General features: G+C 27.8%; 1 protein-coding gene across 1 annotated transcript; it reads left to right on the top strand.

Annotated features, from left to right (window-relative positions):
* The first annotated feature begins 10,765 nt into the window (after window positions 1–10,765).
* On the top strand, window positions 10,766–16,589 carry LOC108685365. The gene is made up of 3 exons (XM_018190123.1): window positions 10,766–10,819; window positions 12,292–12,474; window positions 16,401–16,589. Exons 1-3 carry the CDS (start codon window positions 10,766–10,768, stop codon window positions 16,587–16,589), a joined length of 426 nt encoding a protein of 141 aa, XP_018045612.1.
* The last annotated feature ends 1,041 nt before the right edge of the window (window positions 16,590–17,630 follow it).

Here is a 17,630-nt window from a genome sequence, read left to right as displayed (position 1 = left end):
ACAATTTTGCAATAATTAGGTTTTTATAAAATAAGCAAAAATGAATGTCTAACAAAATAAGTCCCAAAATTGACACAGTAAGCAATAATGTTACATATTCTTATTTTTTTTTCTTTCATAGAAGTCATTTGTACAAAATACCTACAAATAAATATATATAAGATCTTCTAGAACTTTTTCACTTCGATAAAATTTTTTTATTGATTTATAATATTTATATATATCTCCTTTATTTACTGTTCCATAAGACGCAAACGTATAACGTGAATTTCTTTTTTTGCAGATCTTCCTATAACACGCGATTGCTTTCAGCTTTAATAGGACTATTTGACGCTATAATACAGCACTATAAAGATTAATTCAGTTTATCTTACAGACAGGTGCGATTTACTCTGCACTCCGATTTTATATTTAAAACAATATTATAAAAAAATAAAAAAGAAAAAATAACATTGATTTTAAAAACATGTCACAAACAGATATGTCACAAACGGTGTAATATTCTTAATAATATAATCACTTTTTATTATTTAAACTAAGCAATTTGCAAAAAAAATGTTAAGAATTTTATTTTTGTATTTGTAAAATTCATTTTTAGTTGATTTTATATACAAACAAGTCATAAATATATGAAAAATGAGTTTTTATTTCATTAATCATCTAAACAGATCATGTTTTTATCAGTCTTTATCTTAATAAAGTGCAATAATTAGTTTCCAAGAAACAAAGAGATGTCTTTTTACGACATTTATATTAGTATTGGCGATTTTCCTCTATTAAAGCTCGATCAACGTTGTATTGATTAATAAATGTATAAATTTATTAGTTTATCTTAACGTAAGCTAATCAATTTATTGATTAACAAGATATTTTGAATCCTTTACTTTAAAAATACAATATTTAAAAAAGTCATATGTATTGATAAAATATTACGCGATATTATCTATCATTTTTCGTTTTTACACGATGAAATGACGTTAATTTCTTTATTATGGGAATGAAAAACTAGTCATCGAATAAATGCTCGTTGATAGTTTCAGTATGAACATATGTATGTATTTGCCACGAAAAAAGAAGAGACGACAGCTCGCATCGTCATCTTTTCGCGCTCCATGAGTGCTTAAAAGAAGAAAAAAGAAGTCAAGTATACAGAACTCGACGCAGAGAGAAATATTTCGTGCTTCGTGTTGATAAATCGCAAACGTGCAAGGCCAGTTGAAAACGAAACGATTATTTTGATATATGTGGGTCAGTTTGCAAATCGATAAAATACAAAAATTGCACAGTAATTTTTTCCTACTTTCCGTATCAATTACTCGAAAATTTCTGCATATTGCTAAAAAGATTCATGAGAAAATCATAATAATTAGAAATTCATCTTTGGATTTCTCTTATTAAAAGTAATTAAATAAAAAAATTAACATAAATTTTTATATTTTCACTCTAAAGATTCTATAATTAAAACGGAAAGTTAGATTTTTATGAAAGTTAGTTTCTCATTATTAAATTTTAAAAAAAATGGAGTTAATTTAACTAGATATACTTGATTATAATCTTAAATTAAATTTTTATTAAATTTCGATTAAATACATCAAAATACATATATAAAAATAATGTATTTGTCATCTAATTGCTCGAATAAATAGACATTAGCTAACTAGAGTCATTTAAAAAATTATATTATAAAACATTATATTACATTATTATATCTTCATAGGGGATTTCAAGGATTTAAATTTCTAACACTATGCTAATGATTATCATTCATTCAATATATTCGGATGTCATAAATGATTTTTAACTTTGCCTTTGCTCTTGCAAGTGAACATTAAATATTTTTTAGAATTCATGGTATGGTGCTTTCAAGAAAATATATTCTCCAAGTTTTTCCTTCTCAGTTACTCTTTGAAGAGACGAAGGATGACGTCAGTATAGCTTTGATGCCATCTCACGATCCGTACCGCATATTGGTTTCGCTCGTCGTCGTCGCCGTTATCGTTCTCATGGAATTATAAAAAAAAGAAGGGGAGCGAAACAGAAGATAATTATCGTCATTATAACGGTTAAAGAAGATAATGATATACGTCGCCTCGATGCATTTCTTTCAAGGATATCGAGTTTTCATTGCACTGCATCATGATTTTCAAGCAAATGATGGTTTATGTAAGTTCACTCCCATCAATTACATACGGCTGACGCGTCTTTTTTCACATCGAATAGTTGTTTGCGGAATATGACAATTGCAATTGAAAGACTTATCCGTCAATTTAGTTTGCGTGTGAGCTAAAGCGTGTGTGTTGCTGACGCTGACTTAGCGATATTTAATGATTAATACGCAGACGAAGGCGAAGTAAGACCAATAATTTACAATATTTGGTTATCAAACAAACTTGCAGCCTAACTAGAAAAATGTTGAAGATATATATATATAATGTTTATTTTTTGTTTCTTGTAAAAATAGCTATGATTTCAAATACATGATTAAAAAAAAATTGCGCGATTTTAATATGTTATTAGAATTATTATTTTAATCCCTCTCTTTTTCTCATATCATATAAATATTATTTTTTAATATACATGTAATCAATAATTTTTTATGCAAAAATAGATATTTAATACTAAAACTACTAACGTTTATTTTCAACTATGTATTTAAATATAAATATTATAAATTTAAAAAAAAAGAGATGAAAAAGGAAAATAAATTAATTAATACAATCATTTATATGCAATAAATGTCATGAAAAATTTCTAAAAACATATACTATTATGAGTAATTTAAATAACAATTAAAAACGAGTTATTTTAATTAAATTTTGCTAGTTCTAGTTGCTAATTCTAATAAATTCTAATCAATTAAAAATTTATTTACAGAAGATATTTTCCATACTATAAATTTTTTTATTGAATCTATTTATTTTTAGTTTTAAAAATTGAGGCATAATTTACATGTTTTGCGAATAATTTTTATTATATACCATTTGACTCCTGTCATCAGTATGTAACATTCAGTTTTTATCTAGCAAAAGTATAAAAATATCAAAGTTTAATGTTTATCGACTGATGATGCATACAATGTATATTATAAGCTACGAAACTGCTCTGAAAGATACCACTATCATACAGTGAACTTTTATGTCGATAGAGTGTGATGTTATTGTTAGTAGATATGATATTTACAATTGATGTATAATACATTAGATCATAATAGCAGTTTAACGTTTAACTTATTGATTCCATTTAAATTACAATCGATAATTAGATTGTTATCATGATTCAGTTATTAATGCATTGTTGTGCACTTCAGTATATAAAATATATATATGTGTAAAATATATATATGTGAGTGACTCTTTTATACACAAATATTTTTATAAATATTTATATAAATTTTTTAAAAAATAATTTTAAATTTAACTCATCCCATTCTCTCAATTAGATAAAACCTAATATTATTCCTGTTATTCTTATTTTTTTCATTATTTCTCTTATGACAAATATTTGTATACTGTTATTACAATAAAATAATACTATTTTGCAAAAAAAATCAATGATGATATATCAATAAATTCATATAATGAATTTATTATTTATTATTACAAATTTTGACGTAGCAAATATAATTTATTTTTAAATACTAGTTTTTTTAGCAAAAAAGATATTTTTATTTTTATAAAAGGATGTTCTTATATATAATCACGATAAAACTTTTAGGATTTGTTTAATTACATGATATTCGTCACAATTGTTCATCAATTTTTAGAATGTATTTGGCATTTCGTCGTTGGAAACATCCTGCTCACAGAATAATTTTGTCAGAAACGTCGGTTTTACGACATGTTAGCTGACAAAGAGTACGCTATAATTCGCCGAGTATATTACTTACTGAGTATATTACTTGCCGAGTATATTACTCGTCGCAAAATAAACGAAATATTAGCCATTATTTGCAAATTTAATTCTAACCGACGAACAGTCCAGTTGTGTTTGCGAAAAATATTATGACTCTCTTTATATTTCTTTACGAGTGGCTTTCTCTCTCCGAGAGGCTTAACTTTTTATAATTTATTGAACTCTTCCTTTTTTGCTATAAACTTTACTGTCGTTTAACTATAAATTAATCTATTATAATCTATTTGAATTAGCAGATGTTATTATAACAACTGTTTTTTTAATTATCAGAATCACGGTATAAAATGGCGATAACACAAAAATTCTACTAATTACATTTTCGTATTTGTGTAAAACATTTGAAAGTCGGTTCGATTACTCGCCAAAAATAAAAATCGAAGTCGAATGTAAAGGGAGCAGAAATATTTATGCTTTTGTTTCTCTCTCCTTATATTAGTAAAAAGAAATCTATTATTTTTGCATGAAATTGAAAAATAATGGATTTCTTTTTACTACACCTAATATTTGACTTACGCTCCGATATATTTATATTTATTTTTAAAGATTAACCTACATTTAATTAGTTTGCAGTGCTGCAGTTTGTTTTAAAATAATTCCGAGTAAAGTATTTTGATACGGGAAACATTATTCGGTAATTTATTGTTTCGCGCAGTTTTAAGTAAGTAAATGTCCTTGGTTTAAACACTCCAGTCAGAAAGGATAAAGAAATCGACATCGATTCAACGTCGATCGATGTTGATTTGATGTTTTTTTCGACGTTGATTTGATGTCAATTCCATTATCATTTCTGACTGAGATAGTGGTTAGATGCTTGTTTTTGGTGAATAAACATTTCGTTTCTTTTTCTGATGCTTATCAAACCGGGAGAGATTATTTCGCGTCTCTACAGTTGATGGTCCGATAACCACCGAGATAATTCGATTGCACATACTTCCGTTGGCGAAGTACAATCTCGACGAACCAATTTCCTTCCTTTTAATCTCACTCTTAGCAAAAATAGATAATTTATATAAAACCGGATTGAACCATCGATATTATATTTTTAATTTGCTGTAGAACGTCCGTCGTAGCAAACGCTAAAAAAAACGAGATAAATCGAGCAATTTAAAGTCTTCAACACGTGATCGTACATTACTCTGCAAACGGAAACAAAAATATAGTACTTGTAAAGATATAATATTTGTTCATATTCCTCATAGCAAAAATCACAGTAATATCGTAATAAAGTAATGATGATGTGCGAATGTTTTCTATATCACAGGTGTGACATTACAGTAAAGACGTGACATGTGAATGTCATAGCGATATTACATTTGTGACAAAGTCATGAAATTATAATTATGAAACTGTAAAAAATTGAACTTCTCTCATATAACACCACTGACATATACAGATTAAGATAATAATGTGATGTAACTGTGACTTTTGATAATCTCACATCATAATTTATTCGTGACTGTTGATTGCATTCAGCAAAAAAAAGCTTTGCAACTGTTGTAAGATTCTTTAATATGATTGATTTATACAGATTAGATCTAGATTTATACAGGTTAGATCTAATGAAAAACTAAGGTAAAAGCATATTAAAAACATTTACAACAGTTGGAAAGCTGCCTTTTTTGCTGAATCGATGTGGTCTGAATGAAGCCATTGTGAATCTATTGTGATGTGACATTTTTACTATGCGAAATATGTAACAAATTTTATTTATTAAGAAATAAATTTAATTTAATTTAAAATATGTAACATTACTTATTATAGCTATTTATGCTTTAAACATACGTAACAAATATGTAAATATTTTAAGATTGCTAGGAAATCGTAAAATTTGTTTGTTCCATGTTAAATTTTCTCAAATATAAAAAAGTCAACAAACATAAATCCATCTAAATATTGCAAGATTCGTACAAACATGAAGGTTATTATATCGTTCGTTAAATATTCTGCTAATTAGGTTTATAATTAATATCTCGTAAAAAAAAGATTTATTTAATAAGTATTTAATAAGATTTATTTAATAAGTATTTAATAAGTATTAGAAGGAAGATATTTAGTTTAATTAACAAAACTTTCTTAATTTTATGTATACAATTTTATGTATACAATTTAAAAACTTTTTGTATGTGACATATCTTAATTTTGAAAGAAAAATAAATAAATAAAGAAAGAGATCGTTCACAAATTGTTGTAGAATTAAAATTAAATGATACAAGAAAGGTCTTACATTTGCATGTTGTAGGGATTAGTACGGGATGATCGATGTGGTAAATCACGCGGAAATTACAGTTGCGAAGTTCATAGTTGCAAGTGTCAAGTTAAAATTATGCGTTATGTGGAAATTACATTTTGAAAGTTTAAGAGTTTCGTGAACGAAGTTGGCGGCAAACAGTAGCAATTACTTGAGCTACTTGAATCGCAAGTTCAAAATTTTGCAAAATTGTTTGATCGTGACGTTAACAACGTCGTTTTAGTTAATCATTCATGTTTTTGCTGATTAAGAATTATCAACAAGGATGCAAGATTACCTCCCGCTGCGAAACTTTACGATCAATCACGTGAATATAAAGAAACTTACAATTTTATTGTCGGTAGAACACGCAAACTTTATGTCTATCGTGAGCTATATCAGAAATATGAATCACGTTCGCCATGTACATTTACTTCTAATTTCCAAGATCGAATATTTCGTATATTATCTTGATTTCGCCGGGGGTAATTGGGACTCAAAATTGAGTTTTAATAAAAATTTATACTTTAATTAAACATTACATTCTTTAATTAGCAAACTAAACTTACTAATTTTAATCTGAATCTCAATGATTCTGAATATTTTTCAAGTACATGTACTATGAATTATAAATTATCGCATTTTCCATAGCGTTTACACAATTTGTATTCTCAGAAGTGGATAAAAAAATTAGTATTGGGTAACTTTTATCATAAAGTTTGTTTGCATAGCATGCTTCAACTTGCTTCAACATGCTATTACCGTTGTTTGTTTCTAGTGTTTCTACTTACTCCAATCGCTCGTTGGAGTGATTAGAAGCTGTGGTAGAAGCATATTAAAGCATATTGGAGTATGCAACGTGAACAAGCTTTTAAAGCTAGACAGAGATTACATTCTTTTGTTTTTTTTTTTTCTGTTATATATTGTGATGAATTTTAAATTCTAAACAATTAATAATTTAAAATGTATAAAAATAATGATGGGATTATATACATATATAAATGCGTATTACTCATTCGTTATATCTTAATTTCTTAATAAAATCAAATTAAAATTTCAAGATTCATATTTGCATCAAAATTACATTTCGATCTAAATATAAAATTTAAATTATGAAAATACATTTCCATAAGTTGAACTAATTAGCGAAGAAGATACTCTCTAAATTCTTTGGAATGGAATCTCACTCTTAAAGAATGAAAATTGAGTCAGTCTTAAAAAAGAGCGTCAATTAATTTTCAAGCAAGTGAGATTTTACTTTTCAGAGTGAGATTCACTCTAACATACAATTGTACAAAATAAGGTAATAACCATTAGAGCCAGGCATATTTGTGTGCGCATTTGAGCGTTTGATCGTGGATAAAGGTAATGTAATATGACGGGAGAACTATTTTCCCTCAGTAAATGATCCTGTCCGATTCAAAACCAGAGTAGAGGAATCGATTATCTTGATTATTTCTATTACAATGCAATTGATATGCTTGATGCGATCGGTATGATTCGTGCTTTACATGTATGGTTATGGGTAGACTTATAAACTCGCAAAAGATGTTTGCCATTATACTCTCGTAAAAGACCAAAAAAGAAACGTAGTAAACGGAAGCAGCTGCCACGGAAACATCAAAAGATCGAAGATCCTTTTGAGAGAAGCTTACGAACAAATCTATCCGTTGTGTCTTATTCTGTCAGAATGAATTGAAAGAGTAGATGAACTTTCGAGAAATATTGAAAACATTCGAAAAAAAAAAATTGAACCTCTACATTGAACAATTTTTTTACAATTTGAACGATTGTGACTGACTTTATATTAGATTCTTTGGAATGTTCATTCGAAATTTAATTTTAAGTTTAAGAAAAATTTTTATGGAAGACATCCTGGATACCATGCAATGTTGCAACTTTTCGAGATATGGGCCAAAGTGATTGAATAAATTAATAAAGCTATACATATTTTCAATAAAATTATTCTTTAATTAAAATATTACGTCCTGAATTTATACAGAAAAAAATTTGAAATAAATTGTTCAAATAATCTAATATCTACAGATCGTTGGACTTGAGTACAAATTAGTAAGATAATCGGCCTCTATTTTAATTTCCTCTTTTGTTTTCCAGACCATGAATTTTAATTTATCTGCTAAACATCGAAGAAATAAGTAGATAAATCAATTATTTAAAATAGACAATACAATTAAATTGTATTTTTGTAACATGTCAATAAAAAAATTAATAAACTCACAATCTTATAAAAGTAACAACAATGGATCTTTATTTCCTATTTTTTAACAAAAATTTTTTCATAAAAAGAGAAAACATATATATAAATTCTATATTTAAACATTTGTACCTAATATGATCTATTTTTTTTTTATCTTCGCTGCCTTCTTTTTATTTAAAAATATCTTATATTTTTTTAATGTTCAGAAATTTTTTCCCTTTTGAATATGATTATCAATTTTCAATTTTCTCAGTAAAACTCAGTAAAAAATGAGAAAAAATTCCAAATCTTAGAGAGACCGTAAGGGTCTCCGATTATCTTATTTCAGCCAGCTGTAAATCAAATTTAAAAATGTACGATTCTACATAAAAAAATAGAGGACTTCGAATTTTCATAGAACAAAATTGAAAACAGAATTTTGTATAAATTAATTTAAAAGCATAAGGCCAAACAAATCTACGTATCTACATAAATTCTATTTTGATTTCCGCTTGATCTTTGGCTGAATCTTATCCTTCAAATCAGAGTGTCCATAATCAATTTGACTTTTACATAATTAGATAATGTAACGTAATTTTAACAAACCGTGTTAAGCGTCCTCGAAAGATTCCGCGAATCATCGGGGAAAGGATAATCTAATTTTGGCAAAAGAGCGTGCTTTTCAATTCGTTGCTCAGTTTGCGCACACTGTAGACGCGTCTATGTGGGTGTATCCTGTGCTCATCGTGTTTTTTGTTTATTATGCTAACATGCCTGCCTGGCTTATATTGTGCCGATGGTGTAAATGCGTGGTCCGCGCCGTTCTCGAAACTGAGATCGGCGATACATAAACCCTCCACGAGCAAACCGCACTTTCCATTTCTGCGTCTTTCTGTAAAGTCGATCAGAAATCGCGGATCGTACGGTCGAATTATTTATCTCGCTTCGAAATTATTACGCGTAAACGTGAACGCTTTCGTATTAACATTACTGAAAAAAATTTATTAAATTTTAATACATATATATATATATACTTTGAATAGTACTAAGTAAATATTTACTTGCAGTAAAGAAATATTTACTCAATAAAATACATAATTAAATCAAATTAATGGTTTTTGTACGAAATAAATACATATTTACATTTAGTAAATATTTATTTACAACTATTCAAACAAATATTTACTAAAATTTAATTTTTTTTTTAGTAAATAATTAGAAAAGTAGTTTTTTTCCAGTGTATGTATCGTGTACTGTGTGTCTACTGTGCACATCTACCGTGCAAGTGCTAGAAAAACAATGGATTTTTATCAACGAACGGGAAACGCTTGAAATTTCTTCGGTGTAATAATTGTGCGAGTTTATCATGCTGTATTTGGATTAATTGTGAATTACCTTACCTTATGGTATATTTTGTGGAAATGGCCACCCTTCGGTGGCTTCTTTTTCGTGTAATTAATCGCGGCTTTTAACTACGGCTACGCTGCGCGAACGTGGCCGTTTTCTAATTATCCTCTAATAACATTAATAAATCTACAAATAAAATTATGGTGCATCCGCAATTCGTATATGATAAGCATAATAAGAACTTAAAGATTTTAGTTGTAGTAATTGTTCAATATCGTATTAGGAAAAAAATAGAATGGTTAAACATTCATTGTTATTCAGTATTTTTTATAAATGCTCTTGATATGTAATTTTTGTAATTTTAATAAATGTGTTTAAATTTCTGTTGATTTTTAATTAATGTCCAACAAAAAATAGTTTATAATTGAAAATTTAATATAAAAAGTTGAATATTTATAATATTTATGTTTGCAATAAATTTTATTAATTCTTTTTTTAATAACATTGACTTTTTATTCTGATAATTATTCATTAGTTTATATATAGAACTATCAATTAAGATATAAAATGAACAGTTCTTAATTATATGACTATATTTAATGTTCTCTTTTATATATAATATTTAATTAAATGTCGTTGCTTTTTCTCTGTTTGAATATATAAAGCTTATCTTAATAAAAAGATTTAGATATTTATAAATTTCACAATGAAATTTCAAGCTTTCGCCGTTTGGTGCTATTCTCAGAAAGGAAGTACCTTTCTATAATATATCTCGCATTCCTCAAGCCAAATACATTTAAAAATTATGGTTAAGTCTTTTTGCATTAAACATCCAATTTGAAACAGAGGGACAATTCTATAGGAGCTTGACTTTTTTATTTCATTTAATCTGATAATATCTGATAATCTGATAATCTGATAATCTGATAAAGGGATGCGTTTATAATCGTGGACGAAAATTCCTCAGAAGGACAAAGACTATCTTATAATTTGATAACAGGCTAGTGTTATCAAACTGAATCACGTTTATGACAAAGTGCTTCTTCGCATAGTGGAAAAAACTGTATGTTACTGTCAGTGCCATGCCGCTTCGATCATCGAATGTTTCATCGAGGGACTTTACTTTTTCACAATCGGTTGGTTTTCCAAAAGAATATCGCAGTGATTTTATAACACAGAGTAACTGTTGGGAAAGATATACATACATACATACATATATATATATATATATATATATATATATATATATATATATACACACACCATAATACCATCTCATACGATTACATGGCGGATATCGTATGAAATCGTCGATTGAGGTAAAGGTATTTAGAATGCGCTTATAACAATATAAAATTAACGCGCTAACATACTATACTTTACGTTACATGTATTATAGAATTTCAGAGATAAAAGCGCATTCTGAATATGGGCCAAAATGTTTAGACACTAGTCGCACATGCAAGTTTCTTCGTTATAGAGAACGATATCAGAGTTCAATGAACACGTTTCTGCATACAGTAAAATACTCGCTGGAGTATTTTATTAAACATTAGCTCATTTTGCATATAACATCGGCACTGGAAAAAATCTGGTTACATTAAATTACATTAAAAAATCTGGTTGGAATTTCTTTGATTAAAATTAGACAAATTAAAATGTTCTGGTTAAATCTATAATTCTAGTTGAGATACCAGAATTCTGATTGATGTGAATTTTCTAAATTTTTTACTTTTAACCAGAAATTTTTCTCTGTGTACATATTATATTTCGGCGGAAATACAATTTGAATTGAAGCGATAAGAAGTGAAACAAAATGTTTGAGTATCGATAGATTACTAGATTTATGTGAATTGCTATAGTTACATAATTTAGTAAAAAAAAAGAGACAGGACGTGAACCATATGCTAAAAAAGGCGAAATTGACGCGCACAAAAATGGGAGAAATTGTGCATCGGAGAGAATAAAAATGGATCTAATACTTTTGACGCATCAAAATTGAATGCTCGCCCTTTGCTTGTCTTAAATTATCCTTTGCGCTTGTCACTCACTTGTAAAACTGATGTTAAATAAATAAATTCTAAATTAAATATGTGCTTTCCTAAAGCGGTGTAATTAGTTCCGCACATCTGCTCCGAAACAACCGACGCATATCCGTATCACTCGCCTGTTAATTGTTTATTGTCCATCGAACACAATATAAAACATTTGAACGCCATTAGAAACACTTTTACAATTTTTCGATTAAAATATTGATATAGAAAAATCGACTGAAGCTTTTTAATCTTTCCAATTTTTTTGTACAATATTCTTATGCTGTTAAAAAATTATGAATGAAATAAAACAAATAAAACAGTTCTTCTTGAGAAGCAACGTTCATTCTAAAAAAGATAATAATTTTCATATCTGCTTTATACTATTTGCGTGAGACAAATCATATTTAAAAATGATAATATCAATAATTCTCTAACAACTTCGATCTTCTCTAATAACGAGATGTATCATAACAAATAAAAACAATCTACAGAAGTCGCGAAATGCACAGTGATAATGTCCGTGCATGACAAAACATTCATTAAATATGCGCGTGTGATATTTCTGTTATCAGGAAGATCATCGTCGCACTGGAAGATATGTCGCGGGTGGAACAGCTCTCGCATTTATGTTGCTCGGACTGCATCATCTGTTTCTACGGAGTACGTCGACTATAGCGGGGATGTGCGTGCCCGCTATCATAATGGCATCGTACATAATTTGGGTGCTGTATTCTGCTCGCAGAGATAGACGGAAGGTAGTTACCAGATTCGCACTGTTGTCATTATATTGCATTCTTTTGTCGCTTTTCGAACGATACGCTGCAGCGAGAGAATTTGCGATATTACGAGATTAATATGTGAGAAAGCCAGAAATTATGTTAAAGATACATTTTCGATAAATGCCGATAAGCATACGAACCGAATTATGGTTTGAATTTATTCAAAATGCGATTGATATTAAAAATTAATAATACAATTTACTATTACGCGATTATCATTTTCCAAATTTTTGCTCCTGCCATTATTTTACATTTTTGTCCCTCTTTACTTTTACGTTTATCTCTTCGTGGTAATGGAATCCCCAGGCAAAATATAATATTAATAAACAGTAATTCACTGTGAAAGAAAGTAATTTTTACATAAAACTCGCGAAAAGGTTTTGTCAATCGCAGATCAAAATTGTAAAATAATGAGATTCTTGATTGATCATCGCTGATTTCGTGAGATTATGTCTAGAATGAGTGTTTTCCATTTAGTGACACAAGTTACATAAATATCATTCTAACTTTCTTGATTCAGAGAGCAGCAGTGAATAACATTTTGTGTTAACTTGTATCATCAAATAGAAAATAAAAATTTTATAACAGCTCTCGGTATAATGGAATAAAACTTCAAACTATAAAATTATACTTTATTATAAAAATGGCATACAATTCGGGATGCGTCGTGTTTTACCATTTTTTAACCTTTTACTGACATATTGCAACGCTTTCTGTATTCCATTGCGCCACTTTTTTCGTTAAAAACTATATTTTTGCTATCTCTCTACGTTTTTTCATGAAATGTAATTTAACGAATATAAAATGGCGCACTGCACAGGACTATTTATCACTTTTTATTTGGTAAGTTGTGTGCCGTAACAACAGATTAATTTTTTATACAGCTTACATTCTGGAAACCTATTTTTACAGAAGTTGTATATAAATTACATGCAACATATAAATATATTTACATAGACTATTTATATCTAAATTTATATTTGTCATAGAAAAAATGTTAATATTACAAAAATTTTGATATAAATATAGATCATAAAAAATGTCATAAATTTAATTCTATTTGCCTTAATAAAGATATTGCTTAATCATTTAAAATTATATAATATAATATTGAAGAAAATATTAAGAATAAATGGATAAAATGAAAGATATGAAATTCAAATCTTTTATAGAATTTTAGAGAATTTCGATGAATCTAAAGCAGTCTTGGTCAATGCCGCGTGAAATATTTTCTCGTAAGATTCTATAAACAATCGTACGTTCTGAGCAACGAAAATACCTGCAGTCGTTTGCCTTTCTGAGGCGGCAACCGGATACAAATTCCAATAGACCGGAACAGTTCCAGACACGCGCATTATTACACTGTCGGAATTAGTATGCATATTGACATGCAACGAGCAAAGATCAATTCTCTGAAGAAGCAAAACGAGTGATGTGAATAAGATCGTCAATTTTATTATACATAGCGTCAATCAAAGACGAAATCACGGGTAATACGCAAATTTGAAATAGAGCGTTCGTTCGTTCACACAATTTATTTGCGATCCATCAAATAACTTTTCTTGCTCTCTTTCAATTTCATTCGTTCATGTTTAGCTATTCGGCATATCATGATGGTGATAATATGACATACTATGCATAATAATACGTAGTATAATAACGTAACCAATTAAATAGAAACGAAATCAGATATCAACTTGTCTCCAGAGGCCCTATTCTTGAGCACATATGAATAATTTTCACATACAAAAAAGACAGTTTCTCGATTGTGATTAATCGATTGTATACAAAATTGCTATTTTTATATGCGATATCTGTTCAAGAATAGAACTTCAGATCGAATTACATTGCGCTGATTCATTTTCTGTTAATTATCGATGCAATTCGCGATGCAATTACAAACGGGCATACACAGTGAAGATAGATGTCGCCAGGCCGGAAATACATCTGTCGATATATCTCCATATGATTGATAATTCTGTTCTTCTTCATATTGAGAAAGATGATTCTTCATATTATCATGAAATGTCTATTAAGAGCGTGAATTTTAAATTATTCATAAAACTTCGGAAATCGTAAAGACAATAATTAATCTACGGCATTAGAATATTTCAAATTATATAGAAATTAATTTAAAAGGGTATATTGTAATCAAACAATTAGATTTGTAAAGAAAACTTTGAATTTTTTGCAATCCATTTTCAGAATCTATTTAATCAATATTATCTGTTTAAGAGAAACTATCTGTTTGCATGTATATATTTTGTACTTTGTATTGCATGATAATCGCATATATAATAAATACAACATATGCAATCGACGAGAACCTGAACCTGCACAATGCATTATGCAGATTTTATTAATCATGCGTAAATGTTATATTGTTTCTAATTTGATATAAGACGTGCATAATTATAAGTACGTTGTATGTTTGTGATAAGCAGTACGCGTTTGTACTGACCCGTTATTCACTATGTAATGTTCATACGCGAATTGCGAATTTTGTCGCGTCAATAACAGGCGCTTTCTTTCCAGTTTGAGATACATAAAAGAATTATTAATATCCGTATTCATGAAAAATAAATTACATCTGTTTGTCAGCTAGAAAACTCAACACATGCAAATAATAGCTTTCAAAAAATTAAAAGTAATTTTAAAAAATGCGCGCGCAATATATACATGGAAAATATCGGTTTCTAGATCTCACGCCGTACATAGAAGTAGCCGCATAAAGACAAGTTTTCTATAGCTTTCTTTTAAGGCCAGACAAATTCTCGTTGTGAAAATTTTTAAGATTGAAGATTATTAGTTGTGAACGCATGACGGAGTTGCGCCACGCTCATGAGTGTGGTTGCAAACAAAAATTTGTTTAAGTTTATTTTAACATCGATTCTATTTTTGTATAAAATATCAATTATTAAATGCGTTTATTTTATTTAACAATTTGCGCGTCAAATGTTGCAAATAGGTGTTTATGTACTACATATATTATTGATACCACATATATTATTAAATAGATGCAGAATTAAAACAGAATCAAAGAAACGAATGCAATTAAATACATCGTGCGTTTCGCGTATTTACACACTGAGAGAAAAATGTTTTGTATTTATAACTATAATTACATATTACTATAATTTATAACTATAATTACATATTACTATAATTATGATTATAATAATAATAATAATAGTAACTATGTATGTAGTTCTAGCAACAAATGTATGTAGTTGGCAATTTAAAATGGCTATAATTATAGTTATTATAATCATAAAATATTGGGTCGTCCAGAAAGTTCGTGCCGCAAAAGATTTAAATTTAATAAATGAAATTAAAAATTTTAATCTTCTGCGTTTCAATTTTCCTTCAAAATCGGCATGAACTTTTCGAACAACTCAATAATTAAAATTACCATAAAAATGATTCAAGTGAATATAATTTTATAGTTATATTTTAGGACAACTATATTTTTTATGGTAATTTCAATTATTTTATGGTTATAATAATTATAATTATATTCATTTTAAGTTGCCAACTATATATTTGTTGCTAGAATATACATAGTTACAGTTATTATTATTATAGCAGTAATAATCATATTATAGTAATAATAATCATAATTATAGTAATATGTAATTAGTTACAAATACAAAATCTTTTTCTCTCGGTACATAATCTTGTTTGTCATTAATTTGTTGATTGTTTCATTGCATTAACGCATCTTGGACTGCTTTTGTCTATTATACTGCAATTATAAGAATACTTTTAATAAAAAATAATTATTATTTTGCATAATTACATTATATCAAATAAATAAATAAATACATACACACACACACACACACACACACACACACAATTAATATATATAATATATATGTAATTTTAATTGTTGATTTCAGGCGCTAAGATTTGCCATGGCAATGCAACTTACTGAAGTTATTACTGTACCTTCCAAATCTACATCTGACGCTATTTGCAAAGATGCTAATTGTAAGAGCGATAACAACATTGAGAAAAACTCGTCAAATCCCTACAAATCGCAGAACACTCGCGAAAATCCAGCTTTCTTTGATAAAGATGAAGTATGAAGGTTAAAAATCAAGATTTGGATAAATAAATAAACTTTGTAAATGTAACTTTCGTCAATAAATGCTCAAAAAATGCGTACGTGTGTGTGTGTGTGTGTAAAATCAATATCGTTTAATTCTTAAGAATTCATTCTTAAAAACTTTATGCAAAACATGTATGATATATATACATGCCACTATACGTAGATTAAAAATTTCTTATAAAGTATTCTTATAAAAATAATAAAAAACTTTCTCTTTTTCTGTCATTTGCGATTTTAATTTGAAACTTGTGAAACTTTGTTGGCTTGTAAATTTTTTAATGTAAATAATCCTACCAAGAAAGATTTTTAAAACTAAATTTATGTAGTTTTAAAAATTTCATGTAGTTTTTAAATTTTTATATTTTATAATTTTAATAAGTTTTTGAAATTTTTTTAAATTTTATAAATTATGTTCTTATATGCAAATAATATTCATGGATTACATAAACCGACAAAATTTGGGGGGGGGGGTCTTGTATTTTGAAAGAACTTTGAAAGATGTTTCTGTAGAATTTTGATGCGCTGAAAGCATCGAAAAAATATTTTTAATATTGTTAGAATATTTCTGAGTTAAATACCGTAAAATAGACCTCGATATCATTTTTTGTTTAGCAGGAAAAAATTAATAAAAAAATTACTTCTGGAAAAAACTGTTTTTGCGATCATTTAAAAAAATGGAGGGATGGAAAAAAATGGACAATGTAGTTGTTTTCAGCGCATCAAAATCCTACAGAAATATTTTTCAAAGTTCAAAACACAAGACCTCTCCTAAATTTTGTCGGCCTGTGTTATATAAGACTGCAATATTAAAATTATTATTTTTTTTAAGATTATTTTAAATGTAATAATTATATATAAATTATATAGGTTTTTAGGTCTGTGATAAAAACAGATTAAATGTTGATTAAAAAACTGAATTTTTTAAAACTTATAATTGTTTACACAATAAAAATTTACATTAGATTTGAATATATTTAATATATTTAATATATTGGGTTGTCTGGAAAGTTCGTGCCGC

This window comes from Atta colombica, unplaced genomic scaffold (assembly GCF_001594045.1).
Source record: "Atta colombica isolate Treedump-2 unplaced genomic scaffold, Acol1.0 scaffold153, whole genome shotgun sequence".
NCBI classification, from domain to species: Eukaryota; Metazoa; Arthropoda; class Insecta; order Hymenoptera; family Formicidae; genus Atta; species Atta colombica.
Note: the sequence above shows the minus strand (reverse complement) of the source record. Positions and strands in the feature narration are given on the sequence as shown.

Bases quoted from the DNA above. Each gene is read 5' to 3' on its own strand.
- LOC108685365 (XM_018190123.1), top strand. From the start codon at position 10,766: ATGCCGCTTCGATCATCGAATGTTTCATCGAGGGACTTTACTTTTTCA. The intron at 10,820-12,291 runs GTTGGTTTTCCA...TTCTGTTATCAG, and splicing joins ACTTTACTTTTTCACAATCG to GAAGATCATCGTCGCACTGG. The intron at 12,475-16,400 runs GTAGTTACCAGA...TGTTGATTTCAG, and splicing joins CTCGCAGAGATAGACGGAAG to GCGCTAAGATTTGCCATGGC.